We start from the raw sequence: 24,006 nt of genomic DNA on the forward strand, positions 1-24,006 counted from the left end.
GACTCGTTTTTGATTTGCTCTAACTCCTTTATGCAGAAATACAAATTTTCTTGTCACTCTAAGGGCAGAATTAGATTTCTTTAAGGTGCATTATTAGGTGCACATTGTTGGAATTCAATTGTTTTAGGCGTCCTTTAATTATCAAGCTCATCACAATCAATTAGTCAGGGTTTTGCCGCATAAATAGCAGCTAAACGTGACTAATGGGCGCAAATGTAAAAGTGCTGTTTGGGTACCCAAATAACTGTCTTTTCGCACATTTCAGCTTGCCACCTTTAGGGGGTGCAAGCAGAAATTTGACTGCCATGGTTAATGGGCGTCTGATTGGAGCAACAATTGAATAGCTCCAGTAGATGCCCATTAGTTGAAAACAATTGAATTCCGCACTAAAACTATAAAATCTGTAATAAATAAAGTGGGAATAGATGGGAATTTCTTTGTTAATCCTATGTGTAGAAATCTTTAGAATGGGTTTGGTGATCCATTCACCATGTTCCCTAGAGCCCCAATAATATTTAATGTATTTGAGAAAATGCCACCACTGGATATATTATATACTGATTACTGTCTTTAGTCTCTACAGCAGCAATACTCGACTGCACCATGTATATGAAATATGGCACATACAAAGTGACATGCTTTAATCATTTAAGAAATGTAAGGTAATCAGGGTTCCGCAGATGCAAGTTGATAATCTATAGATTAATTATTTATGGGCTGGAGTTCATGTACTTTATCGGTTCAACTGAGAAACACTCACAGATGGGTAAGGTGAGCATATATCACTCAGGGCCGGTTCTTGCCCTTGTGGCGCCCTGGGCAAAACGATAGGGGCGTGGCTTCATACGGGGCGTGGTCAGTTACGCCCCCATTTGTGCCCCGTGTAGGGCCGCTGGAAGAGAAAAAAAAGAAATTGTATACTTACTATCCCCGCTCCTGATTCCAAACCGCTGCAGACAGCCTCCGGCGCTCCTCTCCTCGGATCAGCATAGACACTAGAGGTCAATTATGACCCCTAACGTCTGTGCCACAATGCTGTGCGGTGCGCGATGACGTCATTGTGCACCGCACAGCAGTAGCGTCTGGTTCCCTTCACAGCGCGGGACCAGCGGGGGGGAACAGTAGCGGATCTTGCCATGGTGCGGCGCCCTCCGGAAGGCGGCGCCCCGGGCAAAAGTCCTGCTTGCCCGTGGTAAGATCCGCTACTGATATCACCACAGGTAGGATGTTTTGCTTATGCAAACATTAGATTCCAGGATTAAGGGCTCTATTAGCAGCAGTATCGATATTGTTGCAGATATTTGTGGACAACATTGACACAATATATTTTTTTTTCTCAATTCTTTTCCCTACTATTCGAGAAAAAACTTCTAAGGGACAGCGTTTACATTAACTATTGTCCCTGAAAAGTCTTCGAAGGCAGTAGTTTTCGCTCTGTGCATGCCCCATCTCCTCACAGCATATAGTGTGTGTGTGTGTGTGTGTGTGTGTGTGTGTGTGTGTATGTATATATATATATATATATATACTCCCCTGAAGACGGCGCCAGCCGAAACAGCTGTTGGGAGTGGCTGGGTTGGATTTAGATCCCCAGCGTGACCTAGGATATGTGAGATCTATACTATTGATGAATCTGTTTCCAAGTTGCTGATTTTGCACAAAAAGTTTGTCATGTTCAGTGGCAAACGCAGGATTTGCATGGGGGGGTTTCCAGAACTGGGCGGAGCTAATCACAGGGGTGGGGACTGAGGTGACCCAGTATATGCTGGGTCCGTAAAACTAGTGTGTCTGTGTGTGTGTATATATATATATATATATATATATACACATATATCTACACACACACACATATATATATATATATATATATATACATACATACATACACACACACATACATATACACGGGTGGTCTTCAGTATGCCGGCGGTCGGGCTCCCGGCGACCAGCATACCGGCGCCGGGAGCCTGACCGCCGGCATACCGACACTTATTCTCCCTCATGGGGGTCCACGACCCCCCTGGAGGGAGAATAGAATAGTGTGGCGCGCGTAGCGAGCCCGCAAGGGGCTCATTTGCGCTTGCCACACTGTTGGTAAGCCGGCGGCCGGCCTCCCGGCGCCGGTATGCTGGTCGCCGGGAGGCCGGCCGCCGGGAGATCGTAGTGAACCCATATACACATATACATAGCATATTAAACATGCATACATATATATATATATATATATATATATACACACACATACAGTACACATATATATATATACACATGTATATATATATATCATATGTGTGTGTGTTTATATGTATGTATGTATATACATGTGTATATATGTAGGCACATGGATATATATGTACTATAATTAAAATAAAGTAAACTTTTATTGCACTTGCAAGTGCCACCAGGAAGACAGCAGGCTGCAGAGGACGCTAGACAGTCATTAATAATACTCATGCAGCTAAAAAAAGAAAAAAAAATTTTTTTTTCTTTAGTGGAGGGGGGTTTCTGGGTACTCGGAAACCCCCCCCCCTGGGTGCGCCACTGATGTTGCTTAAAAGCTGCTGATTTTGCACAAAAAGTCTGTCATGTTGCTAAAATAATGGCATAAAGACGTTTGAATATACAAGGAGTGATGGCTTCTTCTGCAACATAGCCCCTGCTGGAGCCTCATGGTGTGGCTGTACTCATATATATATATATATATATATATGCCTTGAATACATACTGCTCTTTCTCTCACATCCTCTGCCTCCTAAGAGGAGCATGTGGAGGGGGAGCAGTATGAATTCAGAGAAGAAAATACATAAAAAAAACGGCTGCGCTGTATATCAGAAATAAAATATAAAAGAGCCAACATATAAAATTAAAATGTTTAATAACAATGATATTAAGATTATTCCAATATGATAATACCAGTAAGCAACAATGTGAAAAAAACCACACAACACTTGTCACAGAGTGTCAGAAAGAACTTGAAACCTTCCAATAGGTAATGACTGAGATGAAGACTGCAGTCTCTATCCACAGCTGCCGATGCTAGCTGCTGATCAGACACTGGGAGATCAGTAAAACAAATGGAGTTCCAGAACTGAATGTCTGTGCAACACCCGTACAATGCAGTAGTTAATACCTCTCCGATGGGCTGGTTAGTAAACCGGGCGTCCCCCGGTCAGATGTCCTGCGTTGCCCACGTAAGCTGTGCAGCGGAGAGGAGATGCCGCGCCGTGTACTGTTTAGCTGGCTGAAGCGCTGTGATCCGTAGTGGCTGCTACTGGCATAAAGACATCAGAGGTGTAACCATCAGGGTGTATGGGAGATGCAGTAGTGGAGACACCTGTGCAAGGTGTGTGGAAAGGCTGTTCTAACGCGTTTCGTCACGCTCCACGAGACTTTTTCAAAGACCTTTGAAAAACTCACGTGGAGTGTGACGAAACGCGTTAGGACCAGCCTTTCCACACACCTTGCACAGGTGTCTCCACTACTGCATCTCCCATACACCCTGATAGTTACACCTCTGATGCCTTTATGCCAGTAGCAGCCGCTACGGATCACAGCGCTTCAGCCAGCTAAACAGTACATGGCGCGGCATCTCCTCTCCGCTGCACAGCTTACGTGAGCAACGCAGGACATCTGACCGGGGACGCCCGGTTTACTAACCAGCTCATCGGAGAGGTATTAACTACTGCATTGTACGGGTGTTGCACAGACATTCAGTTCTGGAACTCCATTTGTTTTACTGATCTCCCAGTGTCTGATCAGCAGCTAGCATCGGCAGCTGTGGATAGAGACTGCAGTCTTCATCTCAGTCATTACCTATTGGAAGGTTTCAAGTTCTTTCTGACACTCTGTGACAAGTATTGTGTGTTTTTTTTTTTCACATTTTTGTTTACTGGTACAGGTTGAGTCTCCCTTATCCAAAATGCTTGGGACCAGAGGTACTTTGGATATCGGATTTTTCCGTATTTTTGAATAATTGCATACCATAATAAGATATCATGGTGATGGGACCTAAATCTAAGCACAGAATGCATTTATGTTACATATACACCTTGGGGGTCATTCCGAGTCGTTCGCTCGGAAAATTTCTTCGCATCGCAGCGTTTTTCTGCTTAGTGCGCATGCGCAATGTCCGCACTGCGACTGCGCCAAGTAAATTTGCTATGAAGTTTGGATTTTTACGGCTTTTTCTTCGCTCAGGCGATCGTAGTGTGATTGACAGGAAATGGGTGTTACTGGGCGGAAACAGGCCGTTTTATGGGCGTGTGGGAAAAAACGCTACCGTTTCCGGAAAAAACGCAGGAGTGGCCGGAGAAACGGAGGAGTGTCTGGGCGAACGCTGGGTGTGTTTGTGACGTCAAACCAGGAACGACAAGCACTGAACTGATCGCAGATGCCGAGTAAGTCTGAAGCTACTCAGAAACTGCTACGAGGTGTGTAATCGCAATATTGCGAATACGTCGTTCGCAATTTTAAGAAGCTAAGATTCACTCCCAGTAGGCGGCGGCTTAGCGTGTGCAATACTGCTAAAATCGCCTTGCGAGCGAACAACTCGGAATGAGGGCCCTTATACACACAGCCTGAAGGTCATTTTAGCCAATACTTTTTATAACTTTGTGCATTAAACAAAGTGTGTGTACATTCACACAATTCATTTATGTTTCATATACACCTTATACACACAGCCTGAAGGTCATTTAATACAATATTTTTAATAACTTTGTGTATTAAACAAAGTTTGTGTACATTGAGACATCAAAAAACAAAGGTTTCACTATCTCACTCTCACTCAAAAAAGTCCGTATTTCGGAATATTCCGTATTTCGGAATATATGGATATGGGATACTCAACCTGTATTACCATATTGGAATAATCTTAATATCATTGTTATTAAACATTCTAATTTTATATGTTGGCTCTCTCTTTTATATTTTATTTCTGATATACAGCGCAGCCGTTTTTTATGTATTTTTTTCTCTTTGATTCTCAACTACACATAGTTGGTCGGCAAGCGCAGTAACTCAGAAATTTACTAATTATATACATATATTTCATGTGGTATTTTACTTATAGAGGCGCTCCTTTAGCAGACAATCTATTTATACTCTGTTTTGGAATTCAGAGAAGGGATGGGAAGGTGTTTGTATGTACATATATATATATATATATATATACATTTACAGACCAGTGTAATTGGAACACTGGCAGGGTAATTGCCGAATGAGGGGCGGAGAGTGGGCAGAGTTGCAGCCAGCTGCAGGGACTGATTAGATGAGATCCCCCTGTCCCTGCAGTTATATGAAGTGAAATAAGGATTTCTCCTCATATAACACCATTTAGAGATGTGTAACTCTTTCCTGCTACCTGAATTGTAGAAATTGTTCAAGTGCTGTAGAAAGCAATGGCTTGCACTCTACAATGCGGTATTATAGGAGTGTGCAGTTAATGAAGGAGATACTTGCGTTATCTTCTCTGTTAACCCTTTGCTAAATAGCAGAGATACTCAAAGTATGTGGAAACGCTTGTTTCTGCATAACTTTAGTAGAAATTTGCTTGCTGAATAGAACCCCAAGACGTTGATTAGTATACACATTATTACATAGAAAATGCAAGTTAAAAACATCTGATACCATCTCCAGCATGGGATTATTTAGGATTTTGTTATACACAGCCCATTTTATTTCTCGTCAATTTGTGGAAATACAGTTGGGTGTGATTTGTTGTAACAGTGAAGAAAAGTTTTAGTTAGATTAATCCTCCTTGCAGAAATAAGTTCTGCAATCTGCTTAATGTATAGTGCCTTACTAATAGGAGTAGAATGTGTGAACATTATGGTTCTTCTTGAGTAATAGTTGTTATTATAATGTTCATATGGGTCCAAATCACCCTTCACCTTCTCCAATACTCTCATTTGCCTTTCTCTTCATTGAAATTGCTTCATCCTGGGTCTCTCTTTTACAAAAAGACTGAGGAGCTTGGTAACCATTTTCCTGTGGGTCCAGGGGATCCTTGGACAGGAGTATGCAGATCGAAGGAACATTTTTGTGAACAGTTAAACATGGGGCTGGATTGTTGATTTCTGTCCCTTTCTGCTGCCACACCTCCTGCAGGACTTTGTACTGGACCTTGGTGATCTGGTGAAGCCCACCTACTTGCCTCTTCAGTATTTCTACGCAAGTGATTGCTTTAGTAACAGCCCGACCATAGGCACTAAAGACAATCTGCCCAGTTCCCTCTGATCCCATATATGACAATGCATATCCAACCAAATTGCGGATTTTACTGCCCTCTTTTACTCTCATCTGTGCCACATGTGGGTGAAGGTTCTTGAATGGCAAAAGTGTTCCATCATCTACATCCATAATTTGTACCCGGCGGAAGTTTTCCATTCTGGACAAGGAAACAGGACATATATTTAAGACATCTCTGAGACAAAATGAAAGGCGCTAAAGGATTCTAGATTGAAAGAAGTACACCACCTTTTTGCTGAATAGCTTTCTCATCTGGAAGATGGATGACAAATGCTAAACAGCTCAGTGGGAATATGAACTCTAATGACATCACATCAGTGTTTTCTACTTGGAAATAATGTAAGCAAAAAGTATTCAAGCAGACAATGTAACACAATGCCCAGTCAAGAAAGACATGACAACTGTCTAGCTGGCAGCGGGTTGGAAGAGATGAACACAAGGAAAACCTATACAAGAAGGAAATTAAATGCTGCATCATTAAAAAAAAAAATCAAAACAAGAATAATGAGAATTAATCTGCACAGGACCAATACAACCAATAGTATTGCTGTATTTTATTATTGCAGTACTACAAAACTGTAACCTTGCATGTTAGACTGTATGAAGCACAAACACAATGCTTGGCTAACAGAAGTTATGCTGTGACATAAAGTATGCATGCTGTGTACAATCCCTGGGATATTATCAGCTTGGAGTGTCTATGGTCTGCCTTACATGATACAATTAGTTTTGTATTATGAAATAAGCAGATTTCAAGTTATTCAATGATTTCTTTTCATTTTGATGATTACATACTTTGCTTGTTCGGGTCCAGGTGTTTTTCAGATCTCCTTCCCGAGCCTCCTCCACTGAACTGAGGAAGGACCTAGAAAGTTGCCCCAGGCATGTTCATGTATTCATAGCGATTCTGCTCTTTATGTGATGCTTGTCCCGAATGCCAGCTCTGTGTATCCTCGTCCTATCAAATCCTATTCAGACAGACCCTTTCATTTATTACAGCGGTCCCAGAGATTTGTGGTCAACCTCCTGGCATCCTCCGATGTTACTATTGTGCAGTGTAAGCGCAGCTCCTCCTGTCACTTGTCTGCCTGTGCTCCCCGCTCTCTGAGACACCCTGTGACTGCTGTGTCTGATGCACTTAGCAGAACACCCTCCTCCCTCCTTCTCTTCTCCACAATAATAGGGACTGCTGCATCAGGGCTGTTACTTCAGTACAACCACTTTGCTGGAGGAATGGAAATGCCTAGAGATTATTATCTGTAATTATACCCCTAGCCTACAGGCGGGCTTAGCTGCGCTTTGTAATCATCTTGTCTAAGTTGCATTCTCACTTTGCTACTGTACCCTCTCTTCAGCATCGCTGTCTGCCTGTTTTATATTCCTAAACCTGCCCGTTCTTACATCCACTCTTGTATCTTCCAGGAGCTAAATGACTCTACTGTGCTCACACACACAACTTCCAACACCTCTTCATCCACATCGTTTCCAGGGACAGTTCCTCCGTCACAATTATGTTTGTATTCTTTCCTTTGCATTAAAGAATGTATGTATTCTACTACACATTGCACAATTCATTGGAAGTAGAGGATCACATATGTTGTTATTGCCTTACCTCATCTATAGTCTAAAAAGAATAAATGTATTTCTCTGACGTCCTAGTGGATGCTGGGACTCCGTAAGGACCATGGGGAATAGCGGCTCCGCAGGAGACAGGGCACAAAATAAAAGCTTAAGGATCAGGTGGTGTGCACTGGCTCCTCCCCCTATGACCCTCCTCCAAGCCTCAGTTAGATTTTTGTGCCCGGCCGAGAAGGGTGCAATCTAGGTGGCTCTCCTGAGCTGCTTAGAATAAAAGTTTAGTTTAGGATTTTTTATTTTCAGTGAGTCCTGCTGGCAACAGGCTCACTGCATCGTGGGACTAAGGGGAGAAGAAACGGACTCACCTGAGTGCAGAGTGGATCGGGTTTCTTAGGCTACTGGACATTAGCTCCAGGTTCAGCCTGGATGGGTCACCGGAGCCGCGCCGCCGTCCCCCTTACAGAGCCAGAAGAGACGAAGAGGTCCGGTGAAATCGGCGGCAGAAGACGATCCTGTCTTCAGACTAAGGTAGCGCACAGCACCGCAGCTGTGCGCCATTGCTCTCAGCACACTTCACACTCCGGTCACTGAGGGTGCAGGGCGCTGGGGGGGGAGCGCCCTGAGACGCAATATTACAGTATATACCTTAGGTGGCTAAAAAGAATACATCACATATAGCTCCTGGGCTATATGGATGTATTTTACCCCTGCCATTTTACACAGAAAAAGCGGGAGATAAGGACGTCGTGAAGGGGCGGAGCCTATCTCCTCAGCACACAAGCGCCATTTTCCCTCACAGCTCCGCTGGAAGGACGGCTCCCTGACTCTCCCCTGCAGTCCTGCTTCAGAATCAGGGTAAAAAAGAGAAGGGGGGGCACGTTTGGCAGCAAATAAATATATTAACAGCAGCTATAAGGGAGTAACACTTATATAAGGTTATCCCTGTATATATATATAGCGCTGGGTGTGTGCTGGCAGACTCTCCCTCTGTCTCTCCAAAGGGCTAAGTGGGGTCCTGTCCTCTATCAGAGCATTCCCGGTGTGTGTGCTGTGTGTCGGTACGCGTGTGTCGACATGTATGAGGAGGAAAATGATGTGGAGGCGGAGCAGTTGCCTGTGTTGGTGATGTCACCCCCTAGGGAGTCGACACCTGACTGGATGATTGTATTTAAACAATTAAGTGATAATGTCAGCAATTTGCAAAAAACTGTTGACGACATGAGACAGCCGGCAAATCAATTACTGCCTGTCCAGGCGTCTCAGACACCGTCGGGGGCGCTAAAACGCCCGTTACCTCAGTGGGTCGACACAGACCCTGACACAGATACTGAGTCTAGTGTCGACGGTGACGAGACAAACGTAATGTCCAGTAGGGCCACACGTTACATGATCACGGCAATGAAAGAGGCATTGAACCTTTCTGACACTACAAGTACCACAAAGAAGGGTATTATGTGGGGTGAGAAAAAACTACCAATAGTTTTTCCTGAGTCAGAGGAAATAAATGAGGTGTGTGAAAAAGCGTGGGTTTCCCCCGATAAAAAACAGCTAATTTCTAAAAAATTATTAGCATTATATCCTTTCCCGCCAGAGGTTAGGGCGCGTTGGGAAACACCCCTTAGGGTAGATAAGGCGCTCACACGTTTATCTAAACAAGTAGCGTTACCGTCTCCTGATACGGCCACCCTCAAAGAACCAGCTGATAGAAGGCTGGAAAATATCCTAAAAAGTATATACACACATACTGGTGTTATACTGCGACCAGCAATCGCCTCAGCCTGGATGTGCAGTGCTGGAGTCGCATGGTCGGATTCCCTGACTGAGAATATTGATACCCTGGATAGGGACAATATTTTGTTAACTATAGAACATTTAAAGGATGCATTACTATATATGCGTGATGCACAGAGGGATATTTGCACCCTGGCATCAAGAGTAAGTGCTATGTCCATCTCTGCCAGAAGAGCGTTATGGACGCGACAGTGGTCAGGGGATGCGGATTCCAAACGGCACATGGAAGTATTGCCGTATAAAGGGGAGGAGTTATTTGGGGCTGGTCTATCGGACCTGGTGGCCACGGCAACGGCTGGAAAATCCACCTTTTTACCCCAGGTCACTCCACATCAGCAGAAAAAGACACCGTCTTTTCAAACTCAGTCCTTTCGTTCCCATAAGTACAAGCGAGCAAAAGGCCACTCTTTTCTGCCCCGGGGCAGAGGAAGAGGAAAAAGACTGCACCATGCAGCCGCTTCACAGGAGCAGAAGCCCTCCCCTGCTTCTGCCAAGTCTTCAGCATGACGCTGGGGCTTTACAAGCAGACTCAGATATGGTGGGGGCCCGTCTCAAGAATTTCAACGCGCAGTGGGCTCACTCGCAAGTGGATCCCTGGATTCTACAGGTAGTATCGCAGGGGTACAAACTGGAATTCGAGGCGTTTCCCCCTCGTCGGTTCCTGAAGTCTGCTTTACCAAAGTCTCCCTCCGACAGGGAGGCAGTTTTGGAAGCCATTCACAAGCTGTATTCCCAGCAGGTGATAATCAAGGTACCCCTCCTGCAACAAGGAAAGGGGTATTATTCCACGCTGTTTGTGGTACCGAAGCCGGACGGCTCGGTGAGACCAATTTTAAATCTGAAATCCTTGAACACTTATATAAAAAGGTTCAAATTCAAGATGGAGTCACTCAGAGCAGTGATAGCGAACCTGGAAGAAGGGGACTATATGGTGTCTCTGGACATCAAAGATGCTTATCTCCACGTCCCAATATACCCTTCTCACCAAGGGTACCTCAGGTTTGTAGTACAAAACTGTCATTATCAGTTTCAGACGCTGCCGTTTGGATTGTCCACGGCACCTCGGGTCTTTACCAAGGTAATGGCCGAAATGATGATTCTTCTACGAAGAAAAGGCATTTTAATTATCCCTTACTTGGACGATCTCCTGATAAGGGCAAGATCCAGGGAACAGTTAGAAGTCGGAGTAGCACTATCTCAGGTAGTGTTACGTCAGCACGGGTGGATTCTAAATATTCCAAAATCGCAGCTGATTCCAACGACACGTCTACTGTTCCTAGGAATGATTCTGGACACAGTCCAGAAGAAGGTGTTTCTCCCGGAGGAGAAGGCCAGGGAGTTATCCGAGCTAGTCAGGAACCTCCTAAAACCAGGCCAGGTCTCAGTGCATCAGTGCACGAGGGTCCTGGGAAAAATGGTGGCTTCTTACGAAGCGATTCCATTCGGAAGATTCCATGCAAGAACATTTCAGTGGGATCTACTGGACAAATGGTCCGGATCGCATCTGCAGATGCATCAGCGGATAACCCTGTCGCCAAGGACAAGGGTGTCTCTCCTGTGGTGGCTGCAGAGTGCTCATCTACTAGAGGGCCGCAGATTTGGCATTCAGGATTGGATCCTGGTAACCACGGATGCCAGCCTGAGAGGCTGAGGAGCAGTCACACAGGGAAGGAATTTCCAGGGCCTGTGGTCAAGCATGGAAACATCTCTTCATATAAACATTCTGGAACTAAGGGCCATTTACAATGCCCTAAGTCAAGCAAAACCTCTGCTTCAGGGTCAGGCGGTGTTGATCCAATCGGACAACATCACGTCAGTCGCCCACGTAAACAGACAGGGCGGCACGAGAAGCAGGAGGGCAATGGCAGAAGCTGCAAGGATTCTTCGCTGGGCGGAAAATCATGTGATAGCACTGTCAGCAGTTTTCATTCCGGGAGTGGACAACTGGGAAGCAGACTTCCTCAGCAGACACGACCTTCACCCGGGAGAGTGGGGACTTCACCCAGAAGTCTTCCACCTGATTGTAAACCGTTGGGAAAAACCAAAGGTGGACATGATGGCGTCACGTCTAAACAAAAAACTGGACAGTTATTGCGCCAGGTCAAGGGACCCTCAGGCAATAGCAGTGGATGCTCTGGTAACGCCGTGGGTGTACCAGTCAGTGTATGTGTTCCCTCCTCTGCCTCTCATACCAAAAGTACTGAGAATCATAAGAAGGAGAGGAGTAAGAACTATACTCGTGGTCCCGGATTGGCCAAGAAGGACTTGGTACCCGGAACTTCAAGAGATGCTCACGGACGAACCGTGGCCTCTACCTCTAAGAAAGGACCTGCTACTGCAGGGGCCTTGTCTGTTCCAAGACTTACCGCGGCTGCGTTTGACGGCATGGCGGTTGAACGCCGGATCCTGAGGGAAAAAGGCATTCCAGAAGAAGTCATTCCTACTCTGGTCAAAGCCAGGAAGGACGTAACCGCAAAACATTATCACCGCATTTGGCGTAAATATGTTGCGTGGTGTGAGGCCAAGAGGGCCCCTACAGAGGAATTTCAACTGGGTCGTTTCCTTCATTTCCTGCAAACAGGACTGTCTATGGGCCTAAAATTAGGGTCCATTAAGGTTCAAATTTCGGCCCTGTCGATTTTCTTCCAGAAAGAACTGGCTTCAGTACCTGAAGTTCAGACATTTGTAAAAGGGGTGCTGCACATACAGCCTCCTTTTGTGCCTCCAGTGGCACCTTGGGATCTCAACGTGGTGTTGAGTTTTCTAAAGTCACATTGGTTTGAACCACTTTCCACTGTGGACTTGAAATATCTCACATGGAAGGTGTCGATGCTGTTAGCCTTGGCTTCAGCCAGGCATGTGTCAGAATTGGCGGCTTTATCATATAAAAGCCCTTACTTAATTTTTCATTCTGACAGGGCGGAATTGAGGACTCGTCCTCAATTTCTACCTAAGGTGGTTTCTGCATTTCACATGAACCAACCTATTGTGGTACCTGCGGCTACCAGGGACTTAGAGGACTCTAAGTTGCTTGACGTTGTCAGGGCCTTAAAAATATATGTTTCCAGGACGGCTGGAGTCAGAAAATCTGACTCGCTGTTTATCCTGTATGCACCCAACAAGCTGGGTGCCCCTGCTTCTAAGCAGACGATTGCTCGTTGGATTTGTAGTACAATTCAGCTTGCACATTCTGTGGCAGGCCTGCCACAGCCAAAATCAATAAAAGCCCATTCCACAAGGAAAGTGGGCTCATCTTGGGCGGCTGCCCGAGGGGTCTCGGCTTTACAACTTTGCCGAGCAGCTACTTGGTCAGGGGCAAACACGTTTGCTAAATTCTACAAATTTGATACCCTGGCTGAGGAGGACCTGGAGTTCTCTCATTCGGTGCTGCAGAGTCATCCGCACTCTCCCGCCCGTTTGGGAGCTTTGGTATAATCCCCATGGTCCTTACGGAGTCCCAGCATCCACTAGGACGTCAGAGAAAATAAGATTTTACTTACCGATAAATCTATTTCTCGTAGTCCGTAGTGGATGCTGGGCGCCCATCCCTAGTGCGGATTGTCTGCAATACTTGTATATAGTTATTGTTACAAAAATTCGGGTTATTATTGTTGTGAGCCATCTTTTCAGAGGCTCCCTTGCGTTTATCATACTGTTAACTGGGTTCAGATCACAAGTTGTACGGTGTGATTGGTGTGGCTGGTATGAGTCTTACCCGGGATTCAATATCCTTCCTTATTATGTACGCTCGTCCGGGCACAGTATCCTAACTGAGGCTTGGAGGAGGGTCATAGGGGGAGGAGCCAGTGCACACCACCTGATCCTTAAGCTTTTATTTTGTGCCCTGTCTCCTGCGGAGCCGCTATTCCCCATGGTCCTTACGGAGTCCCAGCATCCACTACGGACTACGAGAAATAGATTTATCGGTAAGTAAAATCTTATTTTTGAATATAACAGCATATATTATAGTGAGCACTTACCCTTCTGATAGAGAGAGAGAGAGAGAGAGAGAGGAGAGAGAGAGAGAGAGAGAGAAAGAGAGCAACAAACCAAGAGGCACTCATAGTAAATAAAACACCAAATGATAACTTATAAAATAAGTATTGTGTATACCAAACAGTCAAAGACGACTCATGGGGGGGGAGGGGGTGATTCAGTTAGGCATGAGGTTTGCCACATGGGGAATAGATCTGGGTTTAACGTCAAGCGCTATTCCATTAATCAGCATTTTTCCTGCATGTGCTAACCCATAAAGGGATATCCAATTAGGTCATACTTGCCTACTTTCCCAGATTTGCCTGGAGGCTACCGAAAATCGTATAGCACTCCCGACCCCCCGGGAAGTAGGCAAGTCTCCCTTAGGCCGGCCTCACTTCTCCCCCACAGCCTCCTGCACCCCCCAGTGGGTGGTCTGGGGAGGCCAATGACAGGATTCACACTGAAACACATCATTGTAGTCCCATCCCCACCAATCAATGCCGGTAATCTGGGCACTGAATAGTGAGGGGTGGGGCCATGATGACGCAATCGTGCATCCACTCCCCTGTGCTGCCCACCCCTTACTATGCCATGTACCCTGTTTTACTGACCTGGCTGCCCTTTCCCGCATGGGACAGCCAGAAAGTCAGTAAGCATGAATTAGGTGCAAGGTTTTGACCGTAAAAAAAACTTGGGACCTTGTGCCCAATTTTTTATTACCTCGGGTATGCACACTCCCAATACCCATGGTATCCAATTTAAAAAATTGGTTGTTTTTTTTTACCTTTGTGTTCCGCCCAGTCCGGTGGTCTCCGTGGCTCCCGGTCATCTCCCCTCCATCTTTCCACTGCAGAGGCTGAGAGGGTAGGTGGCTGCTCCAAGAGGATGGGGCTGCTGGGAGGGGAGGTGCTGGGAGATGCAGTTCTACCCGCTGCTGCCTACAGACACATGGGGTCACACACACTCACAAATACGTACACCACTGCTGCAGAAGACCAGCCTATCGGGATCCGGAGGAAGAAGACAGCGCCTCAGATGGTAAGGTCTAATTAAGCTAACTGGAAACTTTCAATTGCTGTATTGGGGGCCCATTTATCATAGTATATTTGTGGCTATATCCCTGAAAACACCCATTTTCGGGGGTTAGCTACAAATAAAGTAACAAATGAATGTAAGAAGGTGGGACCACAGCAGATATCTCCAATACCTGCTGTGATCCCTCCATTGCTGCCCACGGCAGCATCGCCCATAGCAGTGCCGTAACTAGACATTTTAGTGCTGTGTGCAAGAAATGGCATTGGCGCCCTCCCTTTATATAAAATAGAGGCAGTGCGCGCCTAATGCGCGCAGAAAATATATAGGGGCATGGCTTCATGGGGAAGGGGTGTGGCCACAAAATAATACCAATTCATATTACGGTGCACAGTAGTCTCCATTAAAATTATGCCGCACAGTAGCACCACTACACCAGGTAGATCCCCTTTTACACCTTACAGCAGCCAGTCCCCCTTTTTACACATTACGACAGACAGCATCCCCTTTTTACACATTACGGCAGACAGCGTACCCCTTGTTACACATTACGGCAGACAGCGTCCCCTTGTTACACATTACGACAGACAGCGTCCCCTTTTTACACCATACGGCAGACAGCGTCCCCTTTTTACACATTACGGCAGACAGCGGCCCCTTTTACACATTACAGCAGACAGCGTCCCCTTTTTACACATTACGGCAGACAGCGTCCCCTTTTTACACATTACGGCAGCCAGTCCCCTTTTTACACATTACGGCAGCCAGCGTCCCTTTTTACACATTACGGCAGACAGCGTCCCCTTTTTACACATTACGGCAGTCAGTCCCCTTTTTACACATTACGGCAGCCATGGTCCCTTTTTACAGATTACGGCAGACAGTGTCCCCATTTTACACATTATGGCAGTCAGCGTTATCCATTCTGCACATTAGGTAGACAGGAGAGAGAGAGAATAGATTATACTTACCATCTGTCTGCTGGCCCAGGCAGTCAGGCTCCTTGGTGCTGGCAGCTCCGGAGGCAGGGAAGGAGGAGGAGGGAGGGGAACTCGGGAGCCCTTCCTCCTCCTCTGCTGCCTCCGGAGCTGCGCCTCTCCTCCGGCGCATACAGGCGGCTTATAATGAGTCAATTTGACTCATTACAAGCCGCTGACTTGGAATGTGGGCAGTTGCTCCCTCAGGGCGACTGCGCAGTGTGCCAGGCACCCCTGGCATACACGTGGTTACGGCTCTGGCCCATAGGTTTCTGTGGGGAATGCGATGCTGCCAGATTTACCAATATCTGGAATGCGATGCACTCCAGATATTGGTCCCCGCAGCTACCGCCATCTGAAAATGGAGGTAGCCCATTGTAGCCTATGGGCTACAGATCACAATTGTAGCCGGTAGAGGGTTCCCCCGGAACCCTCCCCGGAAGTGGCCTCTGTGCAGTACGGTTTTAGCTGACCTCACATGTGCATCATGATAAATGGGCCCCTTAGTCTTTATTGGGATGTCCAAGGAGTTCCAGAGCAAGTCCCGAGAATTTTTTCAATCAGGCTTGCTCTGTGGCTGCGAGAAAAAAGATTCTTTGATTTCTATAGAAATCATTGCTGCTCAGTTTCTCTCCTTCAATTGAATAGGAGAAAGAAAAACCCTGCACTGTGGGGTTTTAAAAATTGTATGCACAATTAAATATGGCCCATAGATTCAGTGCTAGAGTGGGAATCTATAGGTTTCCCAGCAAGTGAAAATGCAGAGTCTGCCGGTGGTAAATGAGCCTTAGAGACTGGAAAAAAGGTTAACTCCCCCTTTCCTGGGCGCCAAAATCCTGTAACTACCTATTGCTAGGTGTCAATGATAATGGTCAATGTAGATAAATTAAAAGTTTTTTTAATAAAAAGCATATGGTGAATAAAATATTTTACTTAATAGGGACATTGACATTAGATTCAAATCACAGTATTAGCAGGAAAAAGTCATACCGGTGAAGGTAGATTGGAGCCGCAGGTGTTAGAATAAAGCAGAGTATCCCAGGAAATACCCTGCTTTGGCTCCAAAAGTTTGTCCCGCCAACCGTGGCTAGGTAATTCAAGCATCCGTCGGTGATGAGAAAAAGGCACAGCAGGGCAACGCCAACGCGTTTTGGGACTAACCTGTCCCTTTTTCAAGGCAATCTGCCTTGAAAAAGGGACAGGATAGTCCCGAAACGCATCGGCGTTGCCCTGCTGTGCCTTTTTCTCATCACTGACGGACGCTTGAATTACCTACCCACAGGATACTCTGCTTTATTCTGCGTCTCCAATCTACCCTCACCGGTATGACTTTTTCCTGCTAATACTGTGATTTGAATCTAATGTCAATGTCCCTATTAAGTATCATATTTTATTCACCATATGCTTTTTATTAAAAATACTTTTAATTTATCTACATTTACCATTATCATGGACACCTAGCAATAGGTAGTTACAGGATTTTGGCACCCAGGAAAGGGGGAGTTAACCTTTTTTCCAGTTTGCACCTTCTTCTAGAGTATAATATGGGACTCTAACAACCCCCCCCCCCCCATCCAGGGCCAGCCGTTCAACCCTATACAGCGACAACATTACCCTCACCTTTCCTCTCTTATCTTTGAGCCTTTGAGACTGCCTTAAACAATGTCAAGTTGTTTTCTTGCTAAGCATTACAAGCTGATTCCACCTCCTCATGTACAGCAAGGTGTGTCTTGTGTTTCTGACACACATTAAATAAAGAGCTGAGGTCAAATGGCGGCATTGTAGTAGCTATAAGCTATTTTACAAGATACGTTTGTGTTTAGATGGCTATGGGGGTAATTCCGAGTTGATCGCAGCATCAAATTTGTTAGCAGTTGGGCAAAACCATGTGCACTGCAGGGGGAGCAGATATAATATGTGCAGAGAGAGTTAGATTTGCGTGGGTTATTTTGTTTCTGTGCAGGGTAAATACTGGCTGCTTTATTTTTACACTGCAAGTTAAATTTCAGTTTGAAGACACCACACCCAAATCTAACTCTCTCTGCAAATGTTATATCTGCCATACCTGCAGTGCACATAGGCCCTCATTCCGAGTTGTTCGCTCGGTAAATTTCATCGCATCGCAGCGATTTTTCGCTTAGTGCGCATGCGCAATGTCCGCACTGCGACTGCGCCAAGTAAATTTGCTATGAAGTTAGGATTTTTACTCACGGCTTTTTCTTCGCTCAGGCGATCGTAGTGTGATTGACAGGAAATGGGTGTTTCTGGGCGGAAACAGGCCATTTTATGGGCGTGTGGGAAAAAACGCTACCGTTTCCGGAAAAAAACGCAGGAGTGGCTGGAGAAACGGGGGAGTGTCTGGGCGAACGCTGGGTGTGTTTGTGACGTCAAACCAGGAACGACAAGCACTGAACTGATCGCAGATGCCGAGTAAGTCTGAAGCTACTCTGAAACTGCTAAGAAGTTTGTAATCGCAAAATTGCGAATACGTCGTTCGCAATTTTAAGGTGCTAAGATTCACTCCCAGTAGGCGGCGGCTTAGCGTGAGCAACTCTGCTAAAATCGCCTTGCGAGCGAACAACTCGGAATGACCTCCATGGTTTTGCCCAACTGCTAACAAATTTGATGCTGCGATCAACTCGGAATTACCCCCAATGATCTAACTTTCTTTCAAAATGTTATAATAATTTTTTGCATTATTTCAGATGTTTATTTTTAATTGCATGAATCTAGTGACAAGGTGTTGGTTTTAGAGTTTTGCTTCACTTTAATTTACTACACACATTTATGATTGTATATTAATATTATGCATTCAAAATAAGTTTTTTAAACACGTTTTTAAATAAAAATAATTGTTCCAAACGATACGATTCATATTTGCACTGTGCTGCACTGCTTTATTTTGTACGTTTCATGGGGGTCATTCTGACATGATTGCTCACTGCAGTTTATAGCAGCGCAGTGATCAGGTCAGAACTGCGCATGCGCCGGCGCCGCAGTGCGCCCTGCGCCGGCGCATGGCTGACAGCCGACGGCTGTTGTTGCCTTGCGATTGCCTCTGCCTGATTGGGGGCGGCACGGTGACGTTTGGCCGCCGTTTTGTGGGCGCAGTCCGGCCAACGCAGGCGCGGCCGGACCATGCTGGGGGTTTGCCGCATCGGATGCGTGATGTCACACGCAGCCGCTGCGAGCCAGGCAGCGACAAGAAGTTCCCGGCCAGCGCGCAAAAGCTGCGCTGACCGGGAGCTACTCCTGAAGTACTAAAGCATCGCTGCTTTGCGATACTTTTGTACTTCAGCAACGGGGCAGGGACTGACATGCGGGGCGGGCTAGCCCTGTGCTGGGCATCCCCCCACATGTCTGTGTTCAGAGGCAGAACTCTGGGAGGCAACGGAGTCAGCTGCCGCCGGGCTCCTGCTTTGAAGGGGGGCACCTCTCCTCCTGTTCCGTGTGTTCAGCGACATTAATCAGTTAGGTTAATTGACAGCAGCCGGAATCTCTTCCGTAGCCGACTTACACACTAGTCACTGCACCTTACAAATCACACCCTCTTTATTATAGATATACTGGAAGCAGGCACCTTACTGATGAAGCTATTTGTTCCTATAAAGGAAACATGAGAATTCTAACTATATGAAGCTATTTCTCTGACAATTACACGTAACTTCATATAGTTAGAATTCTCATACTTCCTATGCAAGAGCAGATATCTCCATCAGTAAGGCGCATGCTACCAGTGTATTAGGTTGTGGGTTCTAATCCTGGATATGACACTTGCAAATTAATTGTCAGAGAAATAATCAGCATTGTGAGTGACTGAGCAGATCTATGTAGTGTGTGGTTGGACCACTGCCTAGTTGCAACAGTTTTGTAGTAGCTTCATATAGTTAGAATTAGAGATGAGCGGGTTCGGTTTTACTCGGTGTTACTCGGATCTCAAAGCGGCATCTTATTGGCTCACGGATGATATATGGGGGGGGGAGGGGGGCACCAATATTTTCCTTGCCTCCAGGCAACTGGGATAAACTTACGCCACTGTCTGTGTTCCTGATCATAGCTGTGCTAAATTTAGCACAGCTACGATCAACTCGGAATGACCCCCCTTGTTCCATCTCATTGCATCAGGCGTTTCAATACAATTGTAAACTTACATTTATCTCAATGGGAGAGCATTGTCAAAGTAATGGGAGATAATTACCAAGCTGTGCTTTTATCAAATCATTTTACAAAACGTCACGATACATGTTTCCACCCTGAGTTTTTGTATGTAAAGAATACAAGCCAGCAGTTGTATAACCTGTCAGTGAAAAAAATCATCAGGACAAAGAGAGGTGGTTGTGGCAAGCGAGATAGTGTAAGTCACATGCTGTTTGAGTTGTCTGGCTAATAAGAACATAACAGGCACAATAAATGATTACACATGCAGACAAACATTACTTATTCATTAAGGAGGAAAAAGAATGACAATTTTATATTTAAATAATGTTTCTCCCTTAAAATAATGTTAAAATCATATTGGCCTTTAGTATATTACTTTGTCCCACTAAATTGATGATAACATAATCTCCCATAAAATAAATATTCATTGGTTTTGGTCCCTTAATCAGTAAATATTATCCTTATAATTTATAAGTATACAGTGTTTCCTCTTATATTCTGATTTGCCAGATAACTTTTCGTCTGACGCATTTGCGTCAATCTGGACCATGTCTATCCGGCTTGTCATATCAAAACTTTTTCACAGTTTCAGTTGGATCACAATATCTGGAAATCTGCTTTGTATTGTACCATTATCTTCAATTGCACTAAGCTATTAGTGCCTGATTCAGATTTATACACAAAACCCGATGGTTTATGGGCCTAATTCAGACCTGATCGCTAGGGTGCGTTTTTTGTATCCCTGGGATCAGGTAGTCACCGCCTACAGGGAGAGGGGGAAATCGCTGTGCAGGGGTGCGATCGCATGTGTAGGAGAGCTGCACAAACAGGAGTTTGTGCAGTCATTGCACAGACCAGGACTTACTCTTCCAGTGCGAGGATCGGGGCCGGAGCTGACGTCAGAAACCCTCCCTCCAAACGCCTGGTCCCTCCTGCGATTCTCCGGACACTCCTTAAAAACGGTCAGTTGCCACCCACAAACGGCCTCTTCCTGTCAGTCACCTTGTGATCGCCCGTGCGATCGCTTTTCTCGCACCATCCTGTCGCTGCCCGGCGATCCCCATCGCTGCGGACTGACGCGCCTGCGTATTGCGGTGAATACGCATGTGCAGTTTAGACCTGATTGCAGGCTGTACGAAAAATGCAGCCTAGCGATCAGGTCTGAATTAGGCCCTATGTACAAATGCAATTTGTGGGTCTGCGCAGACATAAGACCTGTTCTGCATACTGCCCACATCCCCCCTTAGCCACAGCATAATTTACATGTTATGTAGGCATGCCTGACTCATTGTCTGCATTTCCAGATACAGAATCCCTGGACTCGGCTATCCAGATCTTACGGCCAATCTTAATAAGCTGCAGCTTACGCAGAATGACCGTGGCCTGCTAACATCATGGTGACCAGAAGCTGCGTCCTCAGATCAGCACTCAGATCTCGCAGATGCATGCAGGAGCCTCCTGCTGCATTTGCGTTTTATTTTTACGGCATGCACAGTTGCTTCCCTGCTTAGAATCTGTACCTTAGTGCCCAGCTGGGCGTAGTATGTATTTCCCCAGTCAAAACTCTGCTTTCTAAAACTGAGAAATGAAAAGTTATCTCCAGTTTATATGCCACGTTTACCCCCTTAGCACCCCCTAAAGAATTAACCCTTAGGACTCAAAGGGAGGAGGATTTGGATAATCTTAATGATGAAGTGCGGTCCTCTATACTGGTGGGGTATCTTGTGCTAGATTTCAGCAGATCCACCTGTTTCTTTCACATGGAGCATGTTAAACTACAGAGACTATAAACAAGATCAGGATGGGTATACGCAGTGATACAAAGTGCCCTAAATGTGACTGAGTTGTTTGTGTTGGCAGTGGCACCTGCTGTGGGAGTGCATTGCTGCTGTTGCTCTTTGGACTCAGTTGTGAGATTGCATTAGAGATATACTTCCGGCACTTCCCCCTGGAAGGGCTTTTCTACTATTGCGTATAAATATGTTTTTATTCTGACAACACTAGCTTAGGCTGTAATTGCCAGAATGTGGCTGTCAGTAGAGGGTGTGGTATACAAGTTAGACAGTTAAAAGATAGTCATTAGGTCGACACCATATGGTCGACAGTCAAAAGTCCGACAGGGTCAAAAGTCCAAGTTTTTTTGTGTTATTTTAATCAAATTTGTTGAAATTCAGCCCCTCGCAGCTATGCTTTGCTCGCCAAGCTTTGGGCTTGGTTGCTCGCTCCGCTTCACTAGCCACAAGGTTACTAAAGGTAATAGTTTGTGACATGGATAGTAAATGAAAAAAAAAAGTTGTAAAAGAATGAAAAAGCGCTACAAAAAAACATCAGGGGGTATATTTACAAAGATTCGTGTTTTGGCCGTTTTGAAGGATGTTTGATCTCGAATGGTATCGGGTGCATTTTACTGCAACTTTTTGAATCCTGATGGGGTCATTCACTAAGCTGCCGACTTTTCCCAATTCGTATTTTCCGATGTCGATGTGATTCGTAATATCAGGCAGTGTTTTACGGGAGTGATGAGTAAAACACTGCCTGACAAAACACAAGGAATCCCAGACGGATCTGTGAGATCCGTGCAGGGCTTCATTGTGTACCTTAAATTTTTTTTTAAAGTCTTAAAAAATCTGAAAAAAATTGCGTGGGGTCCCCCCTCCTAAGCACAACCAGCCTCGGGCTCTTTGAGCCAGTCCTGGTTGACAAAAAATGGGGGGAAAAATGACAGGGGTTCCCCCATATTTCATCAACCAGCACCGGGCTCTGCGCCAGGTCCTGGTTCCAAAAATACGGGGGACAAAAAACGTAGGGGTCCCCCGTATTTTTAAAACCAGCAACGGGCTCCACTAGCCAGGTACATAATGCCACAGCCGGGGGACACTTTTATAGTGGTCCCTGCGGCCCTGGCATTACATACCCAACTAGTCACCCCTGGCCGGGGTACCCTGGAGGAGTGGGAACCCCTTAAATCAAGGGGTCCCCCCCTCCAGCCACCCAAGGGCCAGGGGTGGAGCCCGAGGCTGTCCCCCCCATCCAAGGGCGGCGGATGGGGGGCTGATAGCCTTGTTTACAAAATGTGAATATTGTTTTTAGTAGCAGTACTACAAGTCCCAGCAAGCCTCCCCCGCAAGGTGGTACTTGGAGAACCACAAGTACCAGCATGCGGTGGCAAACCAGGGCCGCTGGTACTTGTAGTACTACTACTAAAAAAATACCCCCAAAAAAACAGGACACACACACCGTGAAAGTATAAGTTTTTCTCTAACGTCCTAAGTGGATGCTGGGGACTCCGTAAGGACCATGGGGAATAGCGGCTCCGCAGGAGACTGGGCACATCTAAAGAAAGCTTTAAGACTATCTGGTGTGCACTGGCTCCTCCCCCTATGACCCTCCTCCAAGCCTCAGTTAGATCTCTGTGCCCGAACGAGAAGGGTGCACACTAGGGGCTCTCCTGAGCTTCTTAGTGAAAGTTTTAGATTAGGTTTTTTATTTTCAGTGAGACCTGCTGGCAACAGGCTCACTGCATCGAGGGACTAAGGGGAGAAGAAGCGAACTCACCTGCGTGCAGAGTGGATTGGGCTTCTTAGGCTACTGGACATTAGCTCCAGAGGGACGATCACAGGCCCAGCTTGGATGGGTCCCAGAGCCGCACCGCCGGCCCCCTTACAGAGCCAGAAGGCAGAAGAAATCCGGAAATCGGCGGCAGAAGACGTCCTGTCTTCAACAAGGTAGCGCACAGCACTGCAGCTGTGCGCCATTGCTCTCAGCACACTTCACACTTCGGTCACTGAGGGTGCAGGGCGCTGGGGGGGGGGCGCCCTGAGACGCAATAAAAACACCTTGGATGGCAAAAAAAATGCATCACATATAGCTCCTGGGCTATATGGATGCATTTAACCCCTGCCAGAATCCATAAAAAAGCAGGAGAAAAGTCCGCGAAAAAGGGGCGGAGCCTATCTCCTCAGCACACTGGCGCCATTTTCCCTCACAGCTCCGTTGGAGGGAAGCTCCCTGTCTCTCCCCTGCAGTCACTACACTACAGAAAGGGTTAAAAAAAGAGAGGGGGGCACTAATTAGGCGCAGTATTAACTATACAGCAGCTATAAGGGGAAAAACACTTATATAAGGTTATCCCTGTATATATATAGCGCTCTGGTGTGTGCTGGCAAACTCTCCCTCTGTCTCCCCAAAGGGCTAGTGGGGTCCTGTCCTCTATCAGAGCATTCCCTGTGTGTGTGCTGTATGT

At 46.0% G+C, this 24,006-nt stretch overlaps 1 protein-coding gene and 1 long non-coding RNA gene across 3 annotated transcripts in view; one reads left to right on the forward strand and one right to left on the reverse strand.

Moving 5' to 3' along the window:
• Positions 1-24,006, forward strand: part of LOC134932197 (uncharacterized) — a 101,868-nt gene that overhangs the window by 49,777 nt on the left and 28,085 nt on the right. The window contains exon 4 of one of the 2 annotated variants that reach the window (XR_010179262.1): positions 7,672-7,753. The exons of the other annotated variant lie outside the window; for it this stretch is intronic. This is a non-coding gene — a long non-coding RNA (uncharacterized LOC134932197). Of the gene's footprint in view, positions 1-7,671; positions 7,754-24,006 lie in introns of those variants that run through there. 2 annotated transcript variants of the gene reach the window in all.
• On the reverse strand, positions 5,679-7,464 carry RPP25 (ribonuclease P and MRP subunit p25). The gene is made up of 2 exons (XM_063930428.1): positions 7,045-7,464; positions 5,679-6,388 (listed from the first exon to the last, which is right to left on the reverse strand). The coding sequence occupies exon 2, from the start codon at positions 6,385-6,387 to the stop codon at positions 5,881-5,883; it is 507 nt and encodes a 168-aa protein (XP_063786498.1). The 5' UTR covers position 6,388; positions 7,045-7,464; the 3' UTR covers positions 5,679-5,880.

The sequence above is a fragment of the Pseudophryne corroboree genome, chromosome 6 (assembly GCF_028390025.1).
Source record: "Pseudophryne corroboree isolate aPseCor3 chromosome 6, aPseCor3.hap2, whole genome shotgun sequence".
In the NCBI taxonomy this organism is placed as follows: Eukaryota; Metazoa; Chordata; class Amphibia; order Anura; family Myobatrachidae; genus Pseudophryne; species Pseudophryne corroboree.

Bases quoted from the DNA above. Each gene is read 5' to 3' on its own strand.
- RPP25 (XM_063930428.1), bottom strand. From the start codon at position 6,387: ATGGAAAACTTCCGCCGGGTACAAATTATGGATGTAGATGATGGAACA.